Source organism: Exophiala xenobiotica (genome assembly GCF_000835505.1).
Source record: "Exophiala xenobiotica strain CBS 118157 unplaced genomic scaffold supercont1.2, whole genome shotgun sequence".
In the NCBI taxonomy this organism is placed as follows: Eukaryota; Fungi; Ascomycota; class Eurotiomycetes; order Chaetothyriales; family Herpotrichiellaceae; genus Exophiala; species Exophiala xenobiotica.
Genome location: NW_013562493.1, coordinates 3150615 through 3164681, shown reverse-complemented (window position 1 = coordinate 3164681; position 14067 = coordinate 3150615). Strand labels below are relative to the sequence as shown.

General features: G+C 51.7%; 7 protein-coding genes across 7 annotated transcripts; 5 read left to right on the top strand and 2 right to left on the bottom strand.

Moving 5' to 3' along the window:
* Positions 1-118: 118 nt before the first annotated feature.
* PV05_03362 (uncharacterized protein) lies at positions 119-1550 on the bottom strand. The gene has a single exon (XM_013463999.1). The coding sequence runs from the start codon at positions 1018-1020 to the stop codon at positions 232-234; it is 789 nt and encodes a 262-aa protein (XP_013319453.1). The 5' UTR covers positions 1021-1550; the 3' UTR covers positions 119-231.
* Positions 1551-2299: 749 nt separating this feature from the next.
* On the top strand, positions 2300-3892 carry PV05_03361 (uncharacterized protein). The gene has a single exon (XM_013463998.1). It carries the CDS (start codon positions 2363-2365, stop codon positions 3668-3670), a length of 1308 nt encoding a protein of 435 aa, XP_013319452.1. The 5' UTR covers positions 2300-2362; the 3' UTR covers positions 3671-3892.
* A 2140-nt stretch (positions 3893-6032) lies between these two features.
* Positions 6033-7499, top strand: PV05_03360 (uncharacterized protein; the record flags this gene model as incomplete). Its single annotated transcript, XM_013463997.1, has 2 exons — positions 6033-6082; positions 6128-7499. The coding sequence occupies 2 exons, from the start codon at positions 6033-6035 to the stop codon at positions 7497-7499; spliced, it is 1422 nt and encodes a 473-aa protein (XP_013319451.1).
* Positions 7500-8198: 699 nt separating this feature from the next.
* Positions 8199-9020, top strand: PV05_03359 (uncharacterized protein; the record flags this gene model as incomplete). Its single annotated transcript, XM_013463996.1, has 1 exon — positions 8199-9020. The coding sequence occupies one exon, from the start codon at positions 8199-8201 to the stop codon at positions 9018-9020; it is 822 nt and encodes a 273-aa protein (XP_013319450.1).
* A 494-nt stretch (positions 9021-9514) lies between these two features.
* PV05_03358 (uncharacterized protein) lies at positions 9515-10084 on the top strand (the record flags this gene model as incomplete). Its single annotated transcript, XM_013463995.1, has 1 exon — positions 9515-10084. The coding sequence occupies exon 1, from the start codon at positions 9788-9790 to the stop codon at positions 10082-10084; it is 297 nt and encodes a 98-aa protein (XP_013319449.1). The 5' UTR covers positions 9515-9787.
* Positions 10085-10578: 494 nt separating this feature from the next.
* On the top strand, positions 10579-11286 carry PV05_03357 (uncharacterized protein; the record flags this gene model as incomplete). Its single annotated transcript, XM_013463994.1, has 1 exon — positions 10579-11286. One exon carries the CDS (start codon positions 10579-10581, stop codon positions 11017-11019), a length of 441 nt encoding a protein of 146 aa, XP_013319448.1. The 3' UTR covers positions 11020-11286.
* A 1666-nt stretch (positions 11287-12952) lies between these two features.
* On the bottom strand, positions 12953-13817 carry PV05_03356 (uncharacterized protein; the record flags this gene model as incomplete). The annotated part of the gene is made up of 2 exons (XM_013463993.1): positions 12953-13592; positions 13645-13817. The coding sequence occupies 2 exons, from the start codon at positions 13815-13817 to the stop codon at positions 12953-12955; spliced, it is 813 nt and encodes a 270-aa protein (XP_013319447.1).
* Positions 13818-14067: the final 250 nt, after the last annotated feature.

Below are 14067 nucleotides of genomic sequence, written 5' to 3'. Positions count from 1 at the left end.
AGGCTGCCTCCCACCAACGACCTGGGTTAGCCTCGCCATCTACTCTACTCGTGTCAAATCTAGTCATGTGAAAACGATTGATCATGGTCAGGATGTTACATCGACCAGAACTAACAGGTGGAGGTAGAGAAGACTGATTGCATTTTTGATCGGATGTATCTGAGATCGGTATATGAAGCCAACATTAAATATAGTCTAAGAAACAGATTTTGCTTTCTTTTGGGCTGATATTCATTGAGTGCCAACTCCAGTCGTGTGTTCGTAGTCTTTCAAGTCTCGTTCTTCACTGTCCTTGCGATACTGCTGGTAAGCTGCCGCCATCTCCTCTTTAGATTGCAAACCATTCTTCTCCGTGATAAGATCTTTGAGCCATTTGTTCTCCATCTCCAGCTGACGCAGCTTGGCCTCCAATTCCGTATTCTTGTCTTGGACGTCCTTGACCGTCTTCTCCAAAGCTTGTTCCCTCTGCTTCTTCTTGATGCGGAAACGAGCACTGGCCGCAGTGTTTCGCCTCCTCTTATCTTCCTCAGCAGCGTGCCGTGACTTGTCCTCGGAATTTATGCTGTTGGCGCCGGGCGTCTCACCCTTTCTAGGGGCAGATTGAGAGCCCACTGATGGTGCGTCGTGGGGAGACGCGTGGCTGTCAACGTTGCCGAAACCGTGCGCCGGTGCAGGCTGAATGGGAGTGTTGTAGGTGGTATAATAATGAGAGGCTTCTGGAACCGAGGTCTCAATCTGCGGGGGTGGGTAGTTGTGAGCACTGTCAGCGCCGGAGAGAAGGCCTTCGTATTTCACGTTGGGATTGTTCTTGGAATCGTTCAGATCGAAGTTGAAGGAGCCATCTTCGGGTAGAGGAGGGATGTCAAAATGAGTAAAGTCGGTATTGGTGAACATGGCCAGATCCTGGTTGAGATCGAATTCTTCAGGCGTAAAATGTTCTTGATCGTAGGGCGCAAGAGTATTCAGGTTGTTGAGATACTCTGAGAAATTTGGCCCTGTCCGGCCACGATAGTTGGACATTATCCTCGCTACCCGACTGTAACCACTATGGCGCCGCTCCAACTCTTTCTCTTGTGTAGTGCTAGCCGTCGCTTGAGATATAGTCGATTGGCTGTGGATGTCTTGACCGACAAAAGGGCGTTGATGACAAATTTAAGGCGCGGGGCGTCGCTGCAGCTAGCGACCCAAGTCCGGTCGACAACGTTGACGCAGGCTTAGAGACCAAGTGCTTGAACTGCCCTCTCCAGGGCACACCGTGAGAGTCGTTGTCGCAAAGAGGGTAGGTAGTATAGGAGAGGTAAGGAGAAGGTGAAAAAGCTGCGGATGGGACAGCGTAAATGAATCGGGTGCGCAGAAGCCCCGCCCGGAAGTTGGTGGGAGAGAAAAGAAGAAAGGGCGTGAAAGGGCTTAGCGAAGCCCGTGCGAGGAACAAGTTCGCAGCCAAAAGTGGGATGCCCGCCAAGTGGATGGCTGGCTGGCTATTACTATTAGTACTACTCGTCGTCACCCAATACTCGTACAACCTGGACATTTGTAACGCTTCGCCCGTGCATCGATCTCGAGCTGAAGAGTACCAGGTACTAACAGTACATTCTAATCAACATGCCTAGGTGCTACTCGTATTATCTACAGTCTCGTTGTGCACAAATCATCCTCCAGTAGCAATTCTCCCCCGGCCTTTGCTGACCGCTCGAATGAGATAATGGTAATGATACTGACACGGGCACCCAACGGGTATCATGATCTCATGTCCTACGGCCCGGCAATACGATCGGCTTGTGGTGGCGAGCGCTCATCACCGAGCTCTCACTGGCAAAAAAGCCGCCTTCATCCGCCTTTCGACCTTGGTCACAAATCGTCTTGTCGTTGAAGAGGCGCCTTTACCCCCTCGTTTTGGTGCAGTTCGCGTATGCGATAAGAGAAGCGAGTGGTGGTGATTAGTTTCCGCTGTGTTTACCCAACGTGTTCGTTAAATCCCTCCTCCACTAGCCTTGCTCTGCCGCACACCGTGGTAAACCTAGTGTGGGGTTGGTCTCTCGCGCGTGGTTTTGCAGGCTCAATTGATACCACGAGCACAACCATTCCGGATGTCAGATCTAGTTCCCATTGCATGCAAGCGCTCACACTGGAAGGATCAGGATGGTCGCGCACTTGTAAGAGTACCTAGGTATATTTCATCACAGCCAGCAGCAACTCTTGCGAGCAGCCAGAATCACGTGATACCAAGACAAACTGATGACTCGCTAGTGCCTTTCGTCTGACTGAACTTGACTCATAGTTTATTTTGATTTCCGCATACGGAGTACCGACTCGCCCTCTCGAAGATTGCTTCATGCGATGACCCGTCCACCAAGCCGTCAACATGGCGCCTGCTCTCTCAAAAGCCCTTAACCGATTGTCGCGAGACTCGCTAGTTGGCCTTGCGATCAAATGGCTGAGTGACGACCGCACTTCAACTCCATACCTCCTCAACAACCGACGATTATTCGAAGCCGACGAAGAAGACTATCTCTACACTCCAGCTCAGAGTACCGAGGAACTGCGCACGATATACAGGAAACTGCAGAATGATGTAAATCTTGCTTCAAAACAAGATATCATTGATCGGATCGTTGACGGTGACTGGCGTCGAGGACTGTCCTTGCATCAACTTGCGACGGTCGATTTTGCATATCTTGAACAAAACGACACTGCTCTGAGATGGACTGCTCTCCGTCTTGTGTTACCAGATTCAGCTAGAGATTCACTATCAGAGGATTCTGATTCCCAACCTCCAAAGAAGAAGCGCAGAATCAGCCATGACAAAGATGAACCCCAATATCCCCAAATCTCAGCGCAGTCTTTCGTTTCGGCACTGAAGGCTGAGATCTCGCCTCTGGTCAAAGCGCACTATCACGTCCATAAGATGCCCTCACCTCATGACCTCCACATTGTCCGATTACATATCCTTCCTGATTCTACCTTTGGTGGTCATCGATCGACCATCCCACGGCGTGCCAAACATGCTACCGACGCTGGAAGAGTCATGTACATAGCCCTTCCCGACAGCTGCCCCTATGTCTATGTCTCCCTATCTGGCGCATCAGGGTCGAGTGTACGCGGCAAAGGCACAAGGGATTCAAAAGGAAGAGTTATGGCGAAAGTGGACATGGCTGCTATGAAGAAGATTGTGTTGGAGGCAATCCCTAAAGCCTTGTCGAGGCCGCAGCAACGCTGGGCTCTTGACTCAACCAAACTCAATGCCAGATCGCTGCGAAGTATCTTGGAGTTACGGGGCAATCAGAAGCCCGGCTCTGGGGGAGGAGCGTACAGCAAGTTCGTGGGAAAAGACGGAGTCATCGAGATGAATGAAATCGAGGTACCAGGTGCTGAAGAGGAAGACCGTCAGAGACAGTCGGCAGTGCAGCAGCGCTTTGGCAGCATGGAAGGACAGCACCACGCGGCACTTGATCGAGTGCACGTCAAGCTCAACAAGGCGATCCAGGGAGACGAGCGTATCACTACAGGACCTTCAGGCCCGGAGACATCCGATATTGCTTTGACCTTCACCGGCACTGATGTGTTTCAAGGTCTGAAACAACTTGCCAAGTTGGGGCCGACTTACATTGATTTGGATAAATTGCCAGCTTGGATGGCTGGAGAATTGGGTCTCAGCAGCATGACAGTATAGGCTGTCTTTGGATCATGATATGTTTACGACGATTGACGAGTGTAGTGCTCCCCGCAGGCTTTGGGGCGGCCCAGATTCTGATACCCGGTTGGTGTAGGGCAGCACAAATGGTGTTTGGATAGCGAGGCTTCTTGTATGAGATGTCATGAAAACGTCTGATTTCCATGTCGATATTCTCGAGTGCCCTTTACGAAGTTGCCAGGGTTTGCGTTCCACATTGACACGCTGACTTCTTAGGTACATCGGGCAGAAACGCTGAGCGAAGGCAACGACAACATTACACGCCTTCTCATTTTTGACGGCCTCATTCTTGCTCCAACATCAGCCTGGCATCGTCGAATACATTTGCTTCAACCCCCTCTGCAATATTAGGGGCATACCCTAGTCGTGGCTCGATTTACTGACCAGCCATCTCTGCCCGAGTAGCACCTTCGTGCTCGAACATTCGGCATCTCGATGCATCTCCAGGGTCGTTCACAGGCTATGGAATCCTGTCTCGTCATGGCCAATCATCCTGAGTGGTGCAGGAAGTCCAGGCTAGTTTCTCACTTTTGCGGTACACTCTAAGCCGACTGTGCGCAGACATGGCCCAGAGACATCCTCTCGTTTTCCATGTCATGATTCGAAGGTCACGAAGTCAATCAGCCACTGTTCGACCGCCATTGACAGGCAGCGATTCACTGATCTCTACGCTCGAATAGTATTATCGGTTGCTGTAGGTGATGCCCGGTGATGTGATGTTGTTCCCAAGTCAGCTGTACGTCTGACTTCTGACCGGCGCTATGTGAGTCGATCGTCGCAGCCACGGGACATAACTGCTGACCTCTGCGCTTTCGACAGGATGGTACGGAGTACATTGCGTCACAAATCAACGTCAACAATAAGTCTGTGTATCATCATCCTCGCTTCCGCAAGCATTCAATGCCGATGCGTAACTGCTCTCCGTGGGCGGGTTCAATGCACAATCACTTTGCTCCCAAAGCCGTCGAACGTCTTCTAAGACACAGACCTCTGCTGTGCACTCGTGCTGCGTCGTCGGTTACACGGTTCTCCACCAGCCTGAAATGTTTGTCATACAACCAAGATCCCTCTCGCAACCTGGTTGTGCTCCGAAAAATGGCAACATTGCCTACCGTCGAATCTGTCCCAGTGGTAAGGTCAACCGGAGATTGTCCGTATCTGAATTGACCTCTGGACCAGATCCAGACCGAAGTGGAGGGAAATGCAGCTGCAATTGCTTTGCTTGGACACTGGGACCGATCAAGTAAGAGAATACCGGGATGGGCTGCTTTGTCTCACAATACTTCAGCTGGGAGCCGAACGGTCACTGCCAGCAGAGTAAGTCTCGGGATCTCACACCAAGACTGACGTACATCTGCCAGGTGGCTGACCCTCTCGGCATCAATCACTGTACTGCAACTGATTTTCCGATCACTATGGCTCCCACGGCATGGATACAACGCAACGTGGAATGAGTTTAGACCTACTCGGAAGGCCAAGGACCATACACCTGCAAGGATATCAAATTGCAAGGATCGAAACGCTGTTTGAGCCCAGAACTTGCCCATGTCGCCTCTAGCAAAGGAGTTCTTTCTCGCTATTGCCACGTTCGCCCCTGCCGTTGGGCTATTTTCAGCGGTGCTTCGAAAGGTCTTTCGGATCGCAGAGCTTTTGTCCATTCTCCGGTCTAGCAGACACGAGAACTGAAGGCTCTGGTGCCGGCTTTGGTGTCACCGCAGCGAGTTTTTCAACTGTCTACATGGAGACTCATGAAATGTTTCTCGTCTTTAATCCGGTCACGCAGCAGCTTGTTTGATGCACCGACCATATTCCTCTCCACTCTTACTGCAGATACGCTCACTTACAGATCCGCTATGGATCGCTGGAATCCGGGGACCCTCAGCTCGCCACCATCTGGAAAGAGAAGGCTGGAAACGTTGCATGAATTCAAGACTTGTCCGCCGAGGCCGCAGCTGCAGTACTACAGGACCGAGTCGGTCCATCTCCAATCGTGATTCCAAGCTTCACCTGGGCATGCGATCGTCCAGCGCATCAAGAAGAGCCCTTGTCCATGTACCTTGTTTCTGGAACTAGGTCCCAAAATTGGTTTGTTTCTCAACTGCATATGCAGATCTCCAGCCTTGAGTTGTACCTGGCAACTGTTACCCAGATGCAAGCAAAGCAACACCGACTCAGGAACGATAACCGGTTCCTGCTTACCGTTGTGCAAACGGGGACGTCTATAAAGACGAAGAAATATCCCATTCCAGACGTCGACTCTACATCGCCTCGACAGGACTTCATCCGTCTGCCATTCGTTTAAAAAAGCTGCAAAGGGCTCCACGGACGTACTTCATCCACCATGTACAGCAAACTTGTCCACTCAGCATTGCTTGTCAGCTCTGCATTCAGGTGATCTTGTCCCTCCTATGGTTCGCTGCTGTACTGACATTCTAGCATTTTTGCTGCCGCCAACCCGGTGCTGCCTCGACAGGATTCATCCGCCTGGACCGATTGGTATGGGACTACCTCAGAAACCGGAGGTGGTTCTGGAACTGGTACTACGAACGTCGGCGGCGTTACTGGAGGATGCAGCGGTGCAACGGTGACCAGCACCAGTGTGATCACCACCACCCTTCCAGGTGGTGCTGGATCATCTTGCCCCGCAGGTTCTACAATCACCATTACGACGCCAGGATCGTGCGGCGCAAGCACGCCGGTAGGCCCTACCGGAGGAAGTTCCTGCCCAAGTGCCGGCACCGTCACCGTTACTCTTCCTGGCAATGGAGGAAGCTCTTGTCCCGCTCAGCCACCTCCGGTCACGATCACTTCCTGTGGCACTCCTGTAGGCCCTACCGGGGGAAGCGCTTGCCCACCTGCTGGCTCTCCCACCACGATCGTGTCTACAGTGACATTGCCCCCTGGAAGCTGCCCTCCAAACATACCAGGCACTTGTGTGCCGACCACTATCACCGTGCCCGGAGGACCATCGTCTTGCCCTCCGGTGACTCCCGTTGGCCCGACAGGAGGCTCATCATGCGTGGCGAGTACTATCACTGTTCCAAACACTTGCCCAGCTGTCTCAACCATTACAGTAACAGCCGGATCATCGTCTTGTCCTCCCAATACTTCAGTCGGCCCCTGTGCTACCAGCACCGTGACTGAGACCAGAACAGTGCCAGGTAGTGGGTCAACGACAACTGTCGTCTCTACGTCTACGGTCTCGGGAGGCGCCTCTACCACCACGGTCGTGTCAACCGCAACGGTCGTGTCAACAGTTGCTGGGCCGGCGAACACGGTTACGGAGACACGCACAGTTCCGGGATCGGCAGTCACGGCAACAGTTACTTCCACTTCGACAGTTGTGTCTCCTGGACCGGCGCAAACTATCACAGAGACCAGAACGATTCAAGGTCCGGGATCGACAACCACGTCCACAGTCACACAAAATGGACCAGGTAGCACCGTGACCATTACTTCGACATCGACTCAGGTCGGACCGGCCCAAACAGTCACATTGCCAGGGAATACCGCCACCTCGACCAGAACCATCACCATCACGAGCGCTCAACCTGGCCCGGCCCAGACCGTCACCTCGGTTGTGACTACACAAGGTCCATGCGGAACCAGCACCGTCACTGTGGGTGGCGGCGGAGGCACTTCGACTGTGACTCGCGTGGTAACATCGACAGTTGGTGGCTCGGGCTCGGGCGCCACAACGACCGTGGTTGAGACGGTATCATGTGGTTCAACCGCCTGGGGTGACTGGTCCTCTGCCACTCCGTCTGCTACAGCTGGCGGAAAGAGACGTGGATGGAGACTCTCCTAAGAGGGCGATGATTGTGGATAGCAACCCAGCGTTCGGCTCCGAAAACGGAGGAACTGGTGCTGCCACAAAAGGGTATAGGTACATTGGGTGAAAAAGTCAGCTATGTCCAACTATTGTCACTCCTTGATGTTATGCTACTTTTGAAACAAAAAAAGGGTCAAGCATAGAACACTGCACGATAGTAATGAAGAATGACATGTAAAAGCACGCCCTTGGGACGTTCTTCTTTCCGGTTTGCAAGCGCGATAATTTGACCTGAAATGTCATGGCCTTCACCGATATCAGGCAAGCTCCACGATACAGGGGACCAAGGCAGCGCGGCTTGTGTAGCCGCGGTGACAGTCATCATTGTGAATTGCCACGCGCGTCCGTGACAACACAGACAAGGCAGCGAAAGCCAATAAATATAGGCGACTGTGTCATGTCTTTGTTTTCGGGCCATGTCCCAGACGATCACTCACCACCAACCTTACCTACACAAATAATCCACGACGGACGGATCAAAAAGCACCAGGAAGTCGCTTGTGTGAACCTAGTTCACAGTATTCTGTGCCAGGAGACTCGTTGCGGATTACCAAATTTCGGCCTTGAGGTAAGTTGAGATCTTTCCAGCGGAGACAAAAAGGTTCCATCTGACCGTGGTGATATCCAGGCTTGATCGTCCTACATCCTTTTCGAACGACGATGACGAGAGAGACCATGGCCACCGACATAAGCAATTATCAACCACGACATGGTCCTGCTCTGGCGAACATTGTGGACAGCGTGGACAGAGGATTTGGTGGAGGAGAGTCAACTTTGGGCGCAGAACCTCATCAGGCAAGATCCCTGGGACTCCCTCGGTTGGGATCTGGCAAAGTGGCCGGCGCAGCACTCAACCATCTTCGCGCACCAGATCGAATAACAACCACGACCGCCTCGACCGCCTCGACCGCCTCGACGCAGATCAGACCCTTCCGAGTTGACGGCCAGCCTCAGCGTGGATCAAGACTCACCTCAAATGCACCGGTATTCGTCCCAGGAGCAAGTGGTCACATCACCAAAGCAGCTTGGCAACGTGTTGGCGTCGGCTGCGACATGCCTGACACCGGACGGTTGCGCATCTCTGACCACAACAGCTTTTCCTACTGCGGCGAGATTGGTACGCAGCGCAGTTATGCCGTTGCAATGGGTACTGCGCCACCGCGTCGGTCGGTAAATCAACCATTCGATCAGAACGCACAGCGCGCTGTGGTTGCCCCGGCGTTGTTCTCGACTTACCCCGAATCGTCCCAACCACTTTTTCACGGGCAGGATTTTCCACCAGTGCAGCCCATGTATCAGCAGCCCATGTATCAGCAGCCAATGTATCAGCAGCCAATGTATCAGCAGCCAATGTATCAGCAGCCAATGTATCAGCAGCCTACTGCGCAGTCCTCGTATCCACAGTATCCAGCCGAGATGGCATATCCAACTGCAGGTCTGCTTGCACGCACTCCAGACCGCGGACAAAATTTGGGCAAACGTGTTCGCAAGCATTGATGCGGGAGGTTTGATCTTCTTGGTGTGGATAGATGGAGGCAGGCAGGACTGGAGGGAAAAGTGGCCCTGTGCGGGAGACACCACCAGGTCCGTCGCCTGCTTGATGATGGGCCTGTCCGCGAATGGTATGAGAAAGCAGACTTTGTGGGTCATGGCTTTGCTGAATGAGGCGTCTCGGCGTGACGGCTCCTGGTAGGTGCCTGTATCATACTCGTAGAATATGTGCTTGACTTCTGCGAGGGATCAATCATTCCACATGGCGTCAAGAGGACGAGAAGACATAGTGATGGCAGCTTTAAATGTTGATCGCTGGGTATCAGGAGTTGTTGGCTGGCGCATGCAATAATCCAAGCCACAGATAGTCGAATACTACCAGCCACACGTCGAGACGCCACATCGAGACTGTTTGCACTAAACCAATTCACACTCCACCGTACTATCTCCCGAGTTATAGGCATTTTTCTGCTACTCATTTCAGCTTCGACGCCAGACCCCAAACCTTCAATGGATCTTTCCGTACTCCGAGATGCGGATATTATACAATACTGCCAGCGACACGGCTCAGATCGGGCACGCGTACTCAGCAATACATCGCTCGGTCGTGAAGTGATAAAGCTTACTGATGATGTTGTAGTCAAGTTTGGACCTGGTGTAACTCTACAGGAAGCGAACGCACTGCGGCTGGCGTCTGAAAGAGTGAGCCGCGAAGTTCTAAGCATTCCTCACATCTACCGCTTCTTTGCGGGAACAGACTCGCAATATTAGTTATGGAGAGAATTATCGGTGCGAATCTGGAACAAATTAAGTGGGACAAATCTAGCCTGTCCGCACGACTTGTTCCGGGCTTGAATGCAATACACTCTATCACGAGCAAATGTCCTGGTCCTATCTCTGGTGGTGAGGCACCCGGCAGTTTATGGTCGGAGGATGGTGCTGGAATTGCATTTCCCAGTATCGAAGAGCTTGAGACTTATCTGAACGAAAAATTGGCATTCTTTGGGACTGGCAACACAGTTGCGAGAAGAGAACCTGTGCTTTTGTCATATGGACGTGGTACCACGTAACTTTATGATAGACTTGCAAGGCAGGCTCTGTCTGCTTGACTGGGCAATGGCTGGTTTCTACCCCCGCTACTTCGAACTGTGGTTAATCGAGTTTTCGCAGCACCTCATGGGGACTCATTTCGACCTGGAACTTTTGGACCTTCTTCAAACGACTCCTACAGAGAGGCTGAAAGTTCAAAATTTGACTCTCGTCTACAGATACAATGCACATCATACAAGGTGGGAAAATTGTTCTTTTAACTATAGACACTAACAGATATCAGCAATCGTCATTACGACGAGACTGATATGATCATGGCAGCCATCTCGAATGGGCATTTCCAACCCGACTAGTACCATTCGCCTTTTTTCATCTCGAGTTCGACTGGAGTCTGGTTTTGGAATAAGTACTGTACCACATCGGCAAATAGTTTTGCGGCATAATGGCAAGCACTACACATGTTCCAATCGCTGTGATGTCTCGGGCGAGGCTCAGGACATGCTCAGGCCCAAAGATGGAAATGGGAAGTACTTACGTCGAGATCCTGACCTCTAGCTCCCTGTTTCCTCCTGGCCCATTACTATGTGCATCACACATATGGCACAACGACCTACACGATGAAAATATATTCGTCGATCCCGCAATCCCCACTGAGATTACTGGCATCATCCACTGGCAATCAACTCTGGCAGCATCGCTCTTTGAAAATGCCATTGATCCCGGTATCCTTGACTATGACGGACCAGATATTGAATCCTTGGAGCAGCCAATACTTCCAGAAAATTTCAACAAGCTATCTGGAGCCGACAAGGCTGCTGAGCTTAGGCTCTACTATAGCAAGGCTCTCCTCGTGGCTTATCGCAGGCTGATTCAGAAGAACACTCCATTGCAGGCCATGATCAGCAGATTAGATAGAGCCCGAGTGGAGCGATCTCATTGCCGTGCATCACGCTGAAGGACTCTGCTTCACTCAGCTTCTCCGAATCCGAACATCAGCAAATCGAGAGTGACGCCGAACCTGCCGATGCTGGGATCCAAGAGATGGACGAAATCAGGAGACGACTAGGGGGACTTTTGGCCTGAAAAAGGCGTTGTACTGGCTCAACACTACGATGAAACGAAGCGGTTGCTCAGAGAAGTGAAAGAAGAACTTTGGTTCGAGCTTGCGCTCGATGATGAAGATGCAGAGGACTTTGACGAGTTCTGGCCATTTTATGAGTTCTGGCCGTTTGATCAATAGGTCTCAACATGCATGGCAGTATTGGCAAGCAGCAGGCTGATCTCGACCCTAGATATATCAGACATAGGCATCCCAGCCACCTAGAAGGATCCGTCGGCGGTTTTTCTCGACTCATTTGGCAAAAAGGTCCTCCGCTATCATGACAGAATCGTCAAATGTGGCGAACGTGTGGACATGCACGAAGCGGAAACTTTGTCATTTATGACCAGTTCGTATCTCGACATCCCTGTGCTCAAGGTCTTTTCGTCTGGGACCTACGAATGGATGCCAGTCATGGAGAGGGAGATAAGGTCCGGGGACACTTTGGAGGAAATATGGCCTCGACTCTCGCACGAGGAAAGAATCGGTTACGCAGAACAACTACGCCGACTGGCGAATCTGCTACGTTCGCTTGACGGAAGCTATATCGGCTGCGTCGAGCGTCGTCGAGCGGTCGACCGCCGTCGCGATGTGAACCGCGGCCCCCTTTTTTCAGAGAAACCGACTTTAATGAGTTTTTGTTGAGCAACACCATTTCCTCGACACCCTAGATTTACCGAAAAAAGCTTCAGGACCTTCTCTCGACGACCTACAAAATCGTCTTCACCCCTGGCGACTTGAGCATAACCAACATCATCGTCAGAGAAGGTCGTCTCGTGGGCCTCGTCGACTAGGAAACGGCAGGATGGTACCCCGGGCGTTGGGAATTTGTTCAATTCTTCCGAGCTGCTCATACTGACTATCGCGAATATGCCGCCATCATTTTTGACACACGATACCCGGCCAGAGCTCATGGTGAACCATTTCCTGGGCCATTTGACAAGGCACTGATGATTCCAGCCAATTAGACTGGCAGGTAGCTCGCAAATGGCATGTCTAGAACGGTCAGTCTCTCGATCCTGATGTTTCATAACACTAGATTACAAAGACATATCTAATCCTCCTCGTCCTTAGTTTGCATGATCACATCAACCATGGCACTAATTGCTTCGGAGTTGGTTCGCCCACCCATCCACCTCTGATTCGCGACTCTCCTGATGCCAGCTTCCACCCAGTGCTGGCAGTTCCACGATCGCGTGCGCTTGTCGATGGGCGTGCCCGTGATGACCGAAATCAGCTGTTGTTCGGGTCGCGCCAATTATGGGTCCCACCGGGATTTGCTTGACAAACTCCCTGCTTTGTGTAGGGTTGGCTCCTGGAAGTTGCTCGAGGCTGAAGAATCCTGTCGCACCAGTGACATGGAGCAGAACACCTGTCGCCTGGTTGTCTTTGGCTGACCAAGAGAGCGGTGTATAAATGCTAGTCTCGGTGGATGAGGTATGGGCAGGCGTTTAACCCACTTACTTTAACAGAAGGACAAGTACTGGGAACGGTCACGTTGCCGACGTCGAAGCACTACGCGAAAGAGGCGGCCGCAAGTGTTCTGAATTAGCAGGGCCATTTCCAAAAGGCATACTGCTGCGATGTTCAACGGACGAGAGCCAGATCAGTCATTCAGTCCTCGTGGTCTCGGCGATGGGGTCGTACTCGGGCAGATGAAGGACAATCTTTGGTCATACAGCACGTGGCTACGCAGCAAGCAAACGAAGGGCTCGAATCGCCAACCCTGTCTCTGTTTCTCCTAACTGTACTACCAAGCCAACCTCCCGGCAGTGTGAGCCTCTCTTGATCAGCTTGAGTCTGTGAGCTCTTCGGAAAGATCCATTTGAGCCTCTAGGACGTCGTCTGCCTTGAGGTACTGTTTCTTCCAGCATCGCATCATGATGGTGCCGCCTGTGATGCCTTCCACATCCGGATATACCCCTTTCTCTAGTAACGCAATAACTCGGTCTTCGAATTGCCATCTATCTTCTTCTTCTTCTTCTTCTTCTTCTTCCACCTCTTTGATTAGGTGCCTCGATTTGTAAGGCCACAGACCAGTCATGACGGTATAGAAGATGGACCCCAGGCTGAAGATGTCGGTGCCGACTGTTGACTCCCATTTCAAATCCCAAAAGGGAGGATCTGGTAGGCCTCTTCCATCCAGACCCAAATCTCGACACATGGCACCACCGAAATCGCACAGTTGGAGATTGAGAGAGCGTGAAGAAGATGCGTGAACCAGATAGTTCTCTGGTCGAAGGTCCGAATGTATGATGCCTTTGCCATGGATGTACTGAATGGCCTCGGTCGCTTGTCGACACCATTTCCTCCGCAGTGGTACAGGTATATTGTCGTTGTTCTGGTCGATGTAGTCCTGTAGATTACCGTGGCTTGCCTCAAGAAATAGTAATCCTTTGAGGTCTGAACCATCGTGATAGCCTCTGTACCTGGGTATCGTCAAAAATGACACGTCTCGTGGTGTTATCTGGAATTACATACTTGACAATGCTCGGGTGCTCTCCCAATCTTTCGAAGATTTTCATCTCAACAAGCACCTTATATCCATCTCTTTCGGCTAGGGTCGGATGTATCGACTTTAGGATCATACCCTCCTCGATTTCATAGAAGGTCGAGGTCGAGCCAATATACTCCTTCACCGCAACGGCCGTCATCTTGTGAACAGGGTGGCCATTCAATACAAGAGCGAGAGTTGGAGGAACGCTCGAACGTGGCTAACCTAAGGATCGCCATACCTGCCAGCCTAAGACTGACTGGTTAAATTTGCAAAGTTCACCGCTCTCCTGAAGTACTTGCTTCCGTCAATTCCGTGCTCGGCTTTCACCATTCTGTTCACAAGCTGGTCCAGTTCTGTTTTCTCCTCCATAGTCAGAAGTTTGAGGCGATCGTCGACGGTTCCATCAC